The sequence below is a fragment of the Nomascus leucogenys genome, chromosome 1a (genome assembly GCF_006542625.1).
Source record: "Nomascus leucogenys isolate Asia chromosome 1a, Asia_NLE_v1, whole genome shotgun sequence".
In the NCBI taxonomy this organism is placed as follows: Eukaryota; Metazoa; Chordata; class Mammalia; order Primates; family Hylobatidae; genus Nomascus; species Nomascus leucogenys.
In genome coordinates, this window is record NC_044381.1 from 89,615,699 (window position 1) to 89,628,540 (window position 12,842).

The 12,842-nt window shown below is 48.4% G+C and overlaps 1 protein-coding gene across 6 annotated transcripts in view; it reads left to right on the forward strand.

Annotated features, from left to right (window-relative positions):
* RGS6 (regulator of G protein signaling 6) overlaps positions 1-5,798 on the forward strand; it is a 635,113-nt gene extending 629,315 nt beyond the window's left edge. For all 6 annotated transcript variants that reach the window (XM_030812880.1, XM_003263654.3, XM_003263650.3 and 3 more), the window contains one exon: positions 1,685-5,798. In XM_030812880.1, the coding sequence (XP_030668740.1) occupies positions 1,685-1,857 (173 nt within the window). In that variant the 3' untranslated portion in view covers positions 1,858-5,798. The remainder of the gene's footprint in view (positions 1-1,684) is intronic.
* Positions 5,799-12,842: the final 7,044 nt, after the last annotated feature.

Below are 12,842 nucleotides of genomic sequence, written 5' to 3' on the forward strand. Positions count from 1 at the left end.
TGTATCCTGCTGCAGGCTAAGTTTAGTGCATTTGAAGATTCAGATAAGGTTGCTGATGGGGAGATTTTGTGGACACGTGTGTGTGTGTGTGTGTGTGTGTGTGTGTGTTTAAGATGGGGAGAAAAAAATGAAAAGTTTTGTCTCACTAGTGAAAATGGGGAGTGAAAGCAATGGGGAGAAAAAAGGTCAAGGAGAGGTAGGGAAAGGCAGACTTTCTGACAGCTCCTGAGGACAATTTCATTTCTGGACAAACTCCCATCTATAGCACCAGAATTCTCAAAGTCAGGCTGGCCATGCCTCTCCATGGAGATCTAAGCCAGATGCCACATTGTCCTGTATCCAGCAAATCCACAGCCCGTGTTGTTTATTAGATAAACTCGTTATCCATCAATTCATCAATCAGCAGGTTTATTGAGGACCCTAGCAGGCTTCACAGACCTGATCCATTTTTTTAATTACATCTAGCTTACACACAGCCAAGCCCAGTAAACAAGACGAGCCCTCACACCCCACTTGGAAATGAACATGAGGAATCGCTGGCCCTTGCAATCTCACTGCCAAACACTGCAGCCCATGCTGACGAGCTATCATGTGCTGCCCTTCACAGATGGCGGTGGTGTCACTGACCCACTGTCAATAATATGGGTTTGGAGTGCTTTCCCAGACACGGTGATCGATTTGCCTGGGTCTAGCCATACTGTCCTCTAAAGCCCTGTGCAATGATGCGGATTTCTAAAGAGGGTGAGCTGGAGAACGGGCACACACTGTGTAAGGGCAATAAGCAAAGCGACGGAGCCTTACTCGTGCCCCTCACCCTCCTCCTGGTGCCCAGTCACAACTCCCCTCCTAGATCAGGGGCTTCTCCGCCATCTCTCCAGGGCACGTGCACAACGGGACTCTCCTGGCACCTCTATGGCTGATGCACCAGGCCTCATGATCCAGTTCACTGTTTTAGTTTTTGAGAAGAACTGCCACATGGGTTATAGTTGAAAGGCTTGTAGGCTTTCCTGGTATGGGCTCATCAAACTCTGCCTCTGGGTGCCACAGATGGGAAGCCAAGAACATAGGAGACAGCAGGAGTGCACTGCCCTGGGGCCTACAGTGGCTCTGAGCCCCAGCAAATGCCCCCCACTTTCATGGTCCCAGAACTGGTCATCAAGAGGACGCGAGGTCTTTGTGTCTACCCTGCATTCCAAACGGGACTCTGCCTTCTTAAGACTAGTTTGTTCATTACCTTCTGATCAGCCAGTTCCTTAGCCACCCTCTATTTGAGTCAAGCCCCCATCCCTGACCTCAGTACACCCCAAGTCCACCTTTTCCGCCCCCACGTGAACAAAATCAACTTCAGGGCAGCCCACCGGCATTAAAAATTCTTCTACCTAAAGGTTTAAATACCTGGCTTTGGTAAGTAAAATTCCCATACCCCAAAAAGAGTACCAATAACACACCCTCATAAGGGGACCCTCCAGGACTCCCTGAACCTTCCCCGGAGCCCTGGTTTCTCCAGCTGTCCAAAGTTAAGGCTCCCATATACCTAGAGATCAAATATCAAGATGGTCAGTTGGGTTGGTTGGTCATTTGGCCTACATGGCTCATGCAACAATTAATTCACCTGTCTGGCTCTCTATCTCTGTCCCTCTGTGTGTGCGCCTGTGCGTGCCTCTCTGTCACTGTGTCTCTGCAGGGAAAGTCGCTGGCGGGCAAGCGCCTCACGGGCCTGATGCAGTCCTCCTGACCGTTCCCACCGCAGGTCCAGGGCCTGGGCCCGCGGACCCCACAGGCAGGCGGCGGCGCTCCACATCTGCGGACAGAGTTTCCTTACGGGGAGACTTGGTCACTGTGAAGGAGAAAGAGTGAGGGCAATGAAGGCCGATGGTGGGGAGACTCGGTGGGTGAACGGGGAGACCAGACAGAAAGAGTCCACAGAGCCTGGGCTGGGCCCGGTGGAGGCTCCTGTTTACAGTCCTCTCTTCTTTGTACAGTTGTATCCCAACACTCCACTCGCTAAGAGGCCCTGATCCCAGCTCATTCAGGGGAGAACACGTCGTGGGGTTCCTGTCACGACTATCACTTGAGATTATATTCTTATCCTCACTCCCTCGCTGTCTGGAGAGGGTCACACCTTCTGGCAAATTCAAGAGAGATGAGTGGACCGAGAACACATCCAGTATTTGCATCACCTCCCTGGCACCTCCCATAGTTACAGCCACCACATCCCCACCGCCGCCTGTCATCCCTCACATCTCTGTGGCCACCCGGGTGTCACTGCCAGCACCAGGCACTGCTTTCATGTAAAATGTCCAAATCACATCTTCAGCAAGAAAGCAACCTCATGGATTGCCCCGCCTCAAGTTCTTTCCACCCTCTTTGAGATCAACGTTCGGAGAGGTCCCCGCCAGCCCGGTGGCTGCCCTCAGGTCCCGTCACATGTCTCAAGGGTCCAGCGTTTGAGGAAGCACTGTTGTAGTTGACAGAGCTGCTTGTTTCACAGTTGTGGGGATTCTGCTGACCATCTTTTAGAAAATTATTTCATAACTTATTCTGGTTTTGCCCCCTTGCTCCTTGGTTTATTCCCTCATGTTTTACTCAAAATAAACATGGCCATGAACTCAGGGGCCATTGGGATTCTCCCCTCTGGCAGCCCCAGGTGGGAGCTGGGAGGGTCCCCAGCCCAGGAGGTGGCTGGATTGCAGGGCTGGCAGCCCCCACGTGGTGGCATCCTGACAGGCATGATGAGAGCCTTGCTGGGTCAGGTCTCCTTTGTGTGTGAAGCTGGGGCAGAGTATGCTACAAAGGGACCAGGCCAGGTCACAGGGTTCTCCTCGCAGTCTTTATCTGAAGGCCCAGCCAAAGCACCCCTCTAAACCGGTCACCTAGGGGAAATGCAAAAACCTGCAAAAGATCCACCTGTATTCCTTCCGTGTGTGTGTCAAAATGACCATTTGCCAACCTGGCTGTGAGGTAATGTATGTAAGGCACCGAGTCAGGTGCCTGATACGTAGTAGGTGCTTAGCAAATGGTAGCTAATACTATCATCATTGTCATTGTTATTGTGACACCCATTGCCCACAGACAGAGCTGTATTAAGTAACCTGTTTTTGAATCCAGACATTCGCTCCCCCACTTGCTATGACTATCCTCCTTTGATCTATTTTTGGTCATAGGTAAAAAAAAATCTCTCTTGGGAGCATATAAACAAAAAACACAGAAGCAATAAAGCGATAGCTGGTATTTCTTTTCTCATGTAGCCAAATTCACCAGCCGGTGACCGAAGGCTCAGATGCTTGCTTATTTGCAGACCCGGCCTCCTGGGTGCTCCCCAGTGACCCATCTTTCCACCCCACCACCTCCAAGTCCTGTCTATGTCTGCTTCCACACAGCCCTGTCCCCAGGGCACCAGCCTTCTGTCCCTCACGGCAGTGCCACCACGGGCATTAGGAGTCTTCGTTATGTTGTATCCTTGTGAGTTCTTGACTACCATGCCCAAGTCTCCCCCACTGGCAATAGTTCCTCTCTCGGAGGCATAGTGGCAACTGGAGAGATGACAGATGTTGAGTCCTCAGTGTCTCCAGAGGCAGCAATTCTTGCTGCACACCTACACATGCTCAGCACAGAGGCTGGTATTTTGGAGGCACTAAACACTTGATGAGTAAATGAATGGCATAAAGCCCCATTCCAAGTTATGGGGTCTTTTGACAGGCCCCTTTCATCCTCTTTCTCTTTGTATAAACCTCATGTTTCAGAACAAAATTGCAGTCTAAGTTCGTTTGCCCCCAGCCTTGCCCAAGGATCCCCAGGCTGTGCTGACCCCTAGGCATAGGGCAAAGGGTGTTCCCAAGCAGCAGGCACCTCAGTGCCCTCAGTTATCCAGGGAAAGGGGCCTGGCTACCCCCTGCTCCTCCCCATGGTGCAGGGGCATTCTAAGCCAGGCTGCAGACACGGCAGGGTTGGCTTCTTGGCCATTCCTTCTGTGCCCCCTTCTCCTTCTGACTGGTCTCACCCTGGAGATCCCCAGAGGATCTGACCAGAGCCAGGTGGACTGTGGCCCTGAGATGGAGCTGGCTGCAGGCTTACAAGCACCTCTGGGGACATCCAGAGGGGAGGGTCAGTAAGCACAACAGAGCTAGGGAGACTTCAGATGGACTCAAACCCAGAGCAACAACACTCTCATACCACCCCGCAGCTAAGGCACCCGTGTTCCCCAGTAGATCAAGCCAGAAGCTTTGCAAGAAGGGAGTGGAACGAGGCTGCCTACCCAAGGTCCATCTACCACGCAGAACTTGGTCATGCAAGTACATTTGGAAAATCTGGTCTTGGCCCGTCCCCCATTGGCCTGGTCTACACAGCCAAAAATTCAGACTAGATTAGATGTTTGCAGGCAATTCTGTAGCAAAGCAAATTCCCCTACCCTGTCCTGCCCCCTAGAAGCTGCCTTAGCCTCCCTGACTGGGTGTGGTCTCTGGGCCTAGGACTCATCCCTATGAGGAAAAGTGCTCTCCAGCCACATCTTGGCAGCCCCACAGCCACAGCATCAGGGCAGCTGCAGCAAGTGATCACCCACCCACCGGGTTAGATACACAAGGCACCAGGCACTGGCATCTGACTAAAATAACCTTTCCCTACATGGGAAGAAGCAAGCTTGTAGGTTGGCACATATAAATGTCCAGCCGCAGCCAGATGGCCTGACCTAAGCAGCAGGAACTCTCTGGGCTGGGGAGGAGCCTCCTGCCCTTCTAGAAAGTGATGTGTCAGCTTTGTTCTCCTGGGAAGGTGTTGCTATACCCCGGGAACAAAGCAGGGCCCAACTGCCAGTGCAGTCGGCTGGGCCTGCGCTCCAGGTTCACCGCCGTTAAGCGGTCAGGTACCGGGCCAGCACCCTGGGAGGGACCTCTTGCGACTCTGAGTTGCAGCTTGGACTAGCTGAACACATGGGGACATGCTCCAGGAGCTTCTTCCCTGGCAGGATTCCTGGGATGTTCAAACTACCTCACCAACAGGACGCTGAACCAGGAGCCTGCCACCAAACTGGCCCCCTTGGTGATTGTGGAAGGTGATGTTTTTCCTAAAATGCATCCCTCCTGTTCTGCTCCAAATACATGAGCTTCAAAAACCACCACCAGGAAAGCCTTCCCAGAAGAGGGAAAGGATTGAGGGCTCTCTTCCTCTGAGCCCTGCAGAATGTATTGGAGGGAGGTGTTTGCTGCAAGGTCCAGGAGCTGGGAAGCTCTGGGCTCGGGGGGAGATAATGCACCACCAGCCTCGAAAAGGAGCTGCCCAAGTTGAATATGTAGCAAAGACCATGGGATAAGTTGAATAGTGGCCAAATGAATCACTAATAACTCACCATGGGACCCTCTGAAGAGAGGCCTGTGCTCATGTAACCATAGCAACAGCAGATGCCAGCAACCTACTCATTAGTACCACCCAGTGATAAGGCATCCCCTGGGCTAGACCCAGGGGCCATAAAGTAGCAAAGTAGCAAATGTAGCAATAAGGGGCCTGGGTCTATACGGGGACAGGGTCCAAATGACCAGGCCTTGGCCCTCTCCCCAGCCCCGATGAGGGCTCAGAGCCAGCTGCTGTCAGCTGTCTGGGGAGGGAAGGCCCTGCTCCATACCGGGGGCCCCTGTTCTATTCTCTAAACCCACTCACCGCATGATCACGGACTCATCGGAATGGCCTCCTCTTAGTGCATGTGGTTCTCATTAGTTTATTTTTCTGGAATTTGGGGATTGGACCCCAGAACCAAACATGCTGGTACAGTCTAAAAATAAATGACTTGAACCCACTTCAATCCAGCTAACTCTGTGTGGCTCCTTGGTTTGGGGGTTTGTTGGGCAGGATGTACCTCTAGAAAAATCGACCACCCCTCCCCACACCCCACCCTTCCCCATTATCTCACACACACACACACACACACACACACACACACACACACACACACACACACCTGTTTCCTTCTGACTCCCAACCAGGCTGCCAGGCAGCACAGAAAAGCCAGCTCTCTGGGGCACTGGACTCATCCTGATAGGTAGACAGTGGTGTCATCATAAGGCCGAAGTCCCTGACTCTGCCAGGGTCTCCTTGGCTGGGGGGTTCTCCAGGCCCCATTGCCGGTACTCAGGTGCAAAACCCTGTGGCTGCTCTGATACCCTCTTGAATAAGATCCCAGGGTTGAAGTCTGCTGCATACAGATGGTGCTTCTTACACGGAGTCTCGGTTTCCTGAGCGACAGACAGTTGCATTTCCCACTAACGCCAAAGCAGCCGGACTCTGAGAGCCTGAGCATCAGGCTGACAAGAGGAGGACGAGTGCAAGGTAAAAAGGCAGTGCTATTGTACTGCAATCCCTTTATTAATGACAAGGCCAACACCTAGCTGCATACCTCAGTGGCAGAAATTTTGCTCCTAAAGGTAGAAATGATTTCAGAGGCATGAAAATGGGACTCCAGTCATAGCTAGAAGGGAACCAACTCATCTGTCAACCCCTGGGCCACCCCCTTATGCAGGATTTTCTGCCCCACAGAGTTAAGATCAAGGTCACATCTGCCTCAGGTCCATAATATGTCCCACCTCACGTCCTGGTCCATCCCCAAAAGAGCTATGCTTTCCTGTCCTCTTTGACGATGGCTACCACCTCCAGGGAAGCCAGAGCTGTGCCTGCCTTCTCAGCTGGACCATCTGGCTTAGTTCCAGAACCTTTGCTTATCAGGCTGTTGCTGTGCATGCACACTACCCTGCTGACCGCCAAGAGCAGAGCTCTGCTTTCAGGTCCAGAATCAAGGTGGAGATTTGAGGCTACCAGTTATAACACAAAAAGGTGTGCTGGTCCAAGAATGAGAGCCGTCCTGACAGCTGCCTCTCTCCCTACACCCTTCTGGGGACCTGTGGCATAACAGGCATGAAGCTGTCCTCTCCTTTGCTGCCAGCCTCTAATTGTTCATTGATCCCAGCCTCTGAGGAACCACCGGGGGCCTCTGATGAATGTCTCTGATCCCAGAACTTTTCCTGGGATGTGGCAGCCTCCAAACCCAAGTAGTTCTCTGAGAGGCGTATCCCCTCCTGGGCCCACAGAGCTCTGCCCAGCAGGCTCTCCCTCTGCCACCCTTCCTTTGCAGAAACACCCATATGAACCCCTGGCCCCCGTTGTGGGACTTCCGACACCTGCAGCTGGGCCCGTTCCCTGTACCCAGCCCTTCAGCACCCACAATGGGGGTTACTGGATCTGCCCCAGACCCCAAATACAGAGGGGCAGGGCCCCCTGGCCAAAAGGAGGCTGTGGAATCTGATTTATTTTAAAGGGGCCTGGGGTGTCGGATGTCGCCACGTGAGCTCCATCTGTCACAGAGCTCTCTGGTACGCACTTCCTCTCTTAAAGTGTGGGCTCAGTTCTCCTCCTCAGAGCCCCGAGGTGTCCTGGCCAGGTCTGGCTTATTTCAGCAGACAAAACAAAGGAACAGCCCCTGAGTGCAGAGCCCCAGAGCCACCCTCATTCTGAGCCTTAGTGTCCTCATTTGTGAAACAAGAATGAGAATTTCAAAATCTTCAGGTGGCTGTGAATTATTCTAGAGGGCTTAGCCTGGGCCTGACGCATGGTAAATGTTCACAAAATGGGTGCTGGTTTTAGCTGGAGCCATGTCTGAGATAGGCATTGAAAGGCGGTGAAGGGAGGGTATGTTTGCAAATGCCTGCCAGACAGACAACTTCCCTGGCAGCCTGGCCCCTGAGAGCCGCCCTTCCCGCCAGCCTCGAGGCTGTAGGCTTTGTTTGCCTGTGTAGGCAGCGGCCTCTCTCTGCCTCTGATAAGCCCCTGGCTCCCTTCTTCCCAGCAAGGACCTGGTTCCCTGTGTGTCACTTGGGTAGCCTCCATCAGTAACCCTGCATTAGGCCTGAGAAATAGCAGAGTGGCAGGCCGGAGGCCTCCTCCCTAGACCCCGCGTGGAAAATGCAAACAGTGCAGATTCCCGCTGCCCATCTAGATTCCCAGTTGTCCAACAGACCTCATGGCTACTTCCGTGAGATTTGGACTCTGAGCTCTGGTTCCAAAATACTCCATTTCAGGCCAGTGACTCTGCCTTCTGACCTAGGACAAGGACCTGCCTCCGTCCTCTGAGAACGCCTGGCGTCCAAGGGAACACATGGACCTCCACGGGAGGGGTAGCCTCGTTCCTACAATTTCCAACCAAGAAAATAAAGCCTGGTTCTTCTCTTTCTCCCATTACATCACAGGATGGCTTTGGGTTGGGAAGGGGTAGGAGGGATCAGGGAGCGGACGTTTAAAAAATGAGACAAGTCCCTGGATATCTCTTCCTGTGGCCCTTGCCTGTGATTGCACCCTCAGTAAAGAACAGTGAATATTAACACAGGGAGGAACCTGTGAGATTGGTATGTGTGTGTGTGTGCGTGTGACTTTTAGTTTGTTTATTAAGCTATAATTTACCTACATTAACATTCACCATTTTATATTACAACACTGTTATCAGTTTTGACAAACATATACAATGATATAACCAGCACTGAAAATCAAAATAGGGAATAATTTTATACCCCGAAACGTTCCTATGCCCCTTTATAGTTAATTCCTTCCCCCTACCCCTCTGTTCCTGGAAGCTGCTGGTTTGTTTTCTGACCCTGTAGTTTTGCCTTTTTTAGAAAGCCACATACAAGCCAGGCACAGTGGCTCACACCTGTAATCCCCGCACTTTGGGAGGCCGAGGTGGGTGGGTCACCTGAGGTCAGGAGTTTGAGGCCAGCCTGGCCAACATGGTGAAACCCCATCTCCACTAAAAATACAAAAATTAGCTGGGCGTGGTGGCAGGCACCTGTAATCCCAGCTACCCAGGAGGCTGAGGCACAAGAATCACTTGAACCCAGGAGGTGGAGGCTACAGTGAGCTGAGATCACGCAATTGCTGGCTGGGCGACAGAGTGAGACTTGTCAAGGAAGGAAGAAAGGAAGGAAGGGAAGGAGGAAGGAAGGGAAGGAGGGAGGGAGGGAGGGAGGCAGGGAGGGAGGCAGGGAATGAATCAACAAGGAGTTATACACTATGTGACCTTAGCCTGTCTTCCCTTGCTTAGCTCAGTGCACACTGTTGCCTGTCTAGGTAGCACATTCCTCAGGCTTTTGTTCTATCCATAAAGAAACTGAGGCCTATAGTGGGAAGAGCAGAGAGAGTTAGAGGAGCAGGGCTTAGCGTCTAGGTCATGACTACCACCCAGCCCCTCAGGCTGGTGGGCCATACTTCCTCACTAAAAAGTCACCTTTTTAATCCCTCAAAATCTGTGAGCCCCTGGTTTGAGAAAGCATATGATCACAGAACCCACACATTGAAGAGAATGCATGCTTTCTTCATCTAACAGAAGCTACTTAGAGTCAGCCCTCTGTATCCACAGTTTCCATGGATTCAACAACCATGGATGAAAAATATTTTTAAAAATTAAAAAGTAACAATACAACAGTAAAAATACAAATTAAAAAACAATATCACAGTAAAATGATTTACACAGCATTTACATTGTATTAAGTATTATAAGTAATCTAAAGATAGTGTGAAGTATATAGGAGGATGTGCTTTGGTTACAGACAAATACTACACCATTTTATAAAAGGGACTTGAGGCTCCTCAGATTTTGGTATCTTTGGCAAGAGGGGACAGTCCTGGAACCAACTCCCTAATTAATATTGAGGTACAACTGTACTAGGAAACAAAGGGAAGTAATGGTACTTCTCAGAGTGGGAAATGGAACTATAAAGGGGCACAAAGGGGTAATGGAATTATTCTCTGTCTTGATTTTTGGTAGTGGTTACATGATAGTATAAGCAATAGTGAATATCAGAGTGAGGCATTATCTACTCAGTTAGTAGGCAGTGCTTGGTGCAACTCCAGGTTGACCAGCTCCTACCAATAACTCTGGAGGTTCTCCCATGCCTTCTCCAAATAGATTAACACAGATTTAGAAAAGTGATAAAAGCTAACTGTAAACAGTGCTGGAACAGACCCCAGGGACATGGGGATCCAGGGTAGAGTGAGACAGCCATGAAAACCAGGTCAACTGGAGGAGATGACCCAGGGGTCCCCTCAGCGAGAGATCTAAAAATTCACAAGTTCCAAATAATTGGAGTTTTGCTAAGCAGCATTATGAACTCATGAATTTAAATATATTAAATATATTTTGATCCATTGCATTTATTGTCCTTATTGACGTCCAAAGTGTCCCATCTTTGGCCAGTGAGAACCTGAGTCTTTAGACATGACCTTGATAATCTTTGGGAATTTCATTGCTATCTGGTATGACAGCATAATCCAGACATGTCTTGTACATTTCTTTTCCCATACCTCAGTTTCAAGTAAGTGAAAGTCTATGAATGCTTAGCTATAAAACTAGAGGGTCCTGTGATGGACTTTTCCTATGTAAACTGAATCCCCCATGCCTCCAGATTATTAGAATTGAAAATTCCTTTAACAATCAACCAACCCAGAGCCTTCATTCTACAGAATGGGAAACAGAGGCCCAGAAACATCAAGTGACTTACATAAGATCATACAGGCTTATGGCAGGGCAAGGATTAAAGACTAGGGTACCTGACTCCTGGTCTTATGCTTACTGTGCCTTTCTTCTCCTTATATTTCCTTAGCCCATCTAGTCAGATACTTCCACTGAAGCCATGCCCAGCCTTGCTGTGTGTGCTGAAAGGTGGGCATAAAAAGTAGAAATATCCTGATTTCAAAACTCATGACAAGGCTACAGTAATCAAGGCAGGACAGTACTGGTAAGAGGAGAGACATATAGACAGATGGAATAGAATTGAGAGTCTAGAAATAAACCCATGCATTTATAGCCAACTGATTTTTAACAAGAGTGTCAAAACAATTCAATAGGGGAAAGAATCATGTTTTCAACAAATGGTGCTGGGATAACTAAATGAAACAGAAGTAGAAAAATGAAATTTGATTCCCTACCTCACACCATATACAAAAGTTAACTGAAAATGGATAGAAGAGCTAATACTATCACACTGTTAGAAGAAAATATAAAAGTAAATCTTCATGATTTTGGATTGGGCAATGGTTTCTTAGGTAAAACACTAAAAATAAAAACAACAAAAGAAAAAATAGATAAATTGAACTTTAACAAAATTTTAAAACTGTTGTGGCTCAAAGAACACCATCAATAAAGTGAAAAGATATCCCAGATTGGGAGAAAATATCTGGCTATCAAGGTATTAATATTTAGAATATATATAGAACTTTTAAATTTCAGTAATAAGACAAATAAATAATGCAATTAAATGATGGGTGAAGGATCTGTACAGATTATTTCTCTAAAGAAGATACACAAATAGCCAACAAGCACAGGAAAGGATGCTGAACATCAGTAGCCACTAGAGAAATGCAAATAAATTCCGTGAAGAGATACCACTTCACAACTGCTGGGATGGCTATAATAAAAAAGGCAGATTTTAACAAGTGTCACTGAGAATGTAAAGAGTTCTGGAATATAAAATGGTGGTAATGTAAAATGCTGCAGCCACTTTGGAAAACAGTCTGAAATTTCCTCAAAAGCTTAAAAATAGAGTTACTCCATGACCCAGCAATTCCATTCGTAGGTATATACCCAGGAGAAATAAAAACATACAGCCATACAAAAATTTGAACACAAGTGTTCATAGCAGCATTATTCATAATAACCAAAAAATTGAAACAATTCAAATGTCCGTCAACTGGTAAATGGGTTAAACAAAATGTGACATATTCATACCATGGAATATTATTTGACAATAAAAAGGAATGAAGTATGGATACACATCACGACATGGATGAAACCTGAAAACATTATGCTAAGTGAAAGAAGCTAGTCACAAAAGACTATAGGTTGTATGATTCCATTTACAAAGAATGTCCAGAATAGGCAAACTGCTAGAGACAGAAAGTAGACTAGTTGTTGCCTAGAGACAACAACTCTCTAGGAGATTGGTGGGGTGGAAATGAAAAATCACTGCTGATGGGCATGGAGTTTCTTTGAGGAGTGATGAAAATGTTCTAAAATTTATTGTAGTGATGTGCACAGATTGTGCAAAACTCTGTGGATATACTTAAAATCATTGACTTATATACTTTAAATAAATAAATTGTATGGTATGTGAATTACATTTCAGTAAAGCTGTTAAAAAGAAAGAGAAGGTAAGAGGGAGGGAGGGAGGGAGGAACAGAAGAGGAGAGAAAGAAAAAGAGAGGGAGGGAAGGAGAGAGAAAAAAAGAGCTAGCTACAGATCAGGAAGAATCCAAGCCTGTTTTTTGAAGTCTCCAAGAGAACAGGGCTGGTCCCTAGAGAAAGTGGGTGAAGGCAGCCACAAAGGACTTTGAATCCTGCCTAGTGCCAAAGACAGGATCAGGAGGTGCCAGGTCATCCCAGAGCTAGTGGTTCATTTCAGCTGTCTCTGCCCACTCTGGAGATTGAAGACCTTGAGCCCCTCTTACAGGAAAAAAAGAATTTAATTAGGTAGATTATTGGTGAGCAGCATAAGAGAGCTATTCACACACCCACTTTGTGTCCAATAGATGCCTTGTTTCCTAAAGCTTTAAGCCCCAGGGACACTTGAGCTCTAAGAAGAAACACCCTGGATAGAGAGTGAGAAGACTTGGGTTCACCACCAGCAGTGTGGCCTTAGGCAGCTGGTAACTGAGCTCACCTGGGGCAAATGTCTAACAGAAAGAGTCCCAGGCCCCACCTCCAGAGATTGCAAATCAGGCAGTTCGAGAAGGACCCCAGGAATCTACATTTTTAACAAGTAATTATAGGTGATTCTGACCCACAGGCAGATGGGAACCACTGAACCAGATGC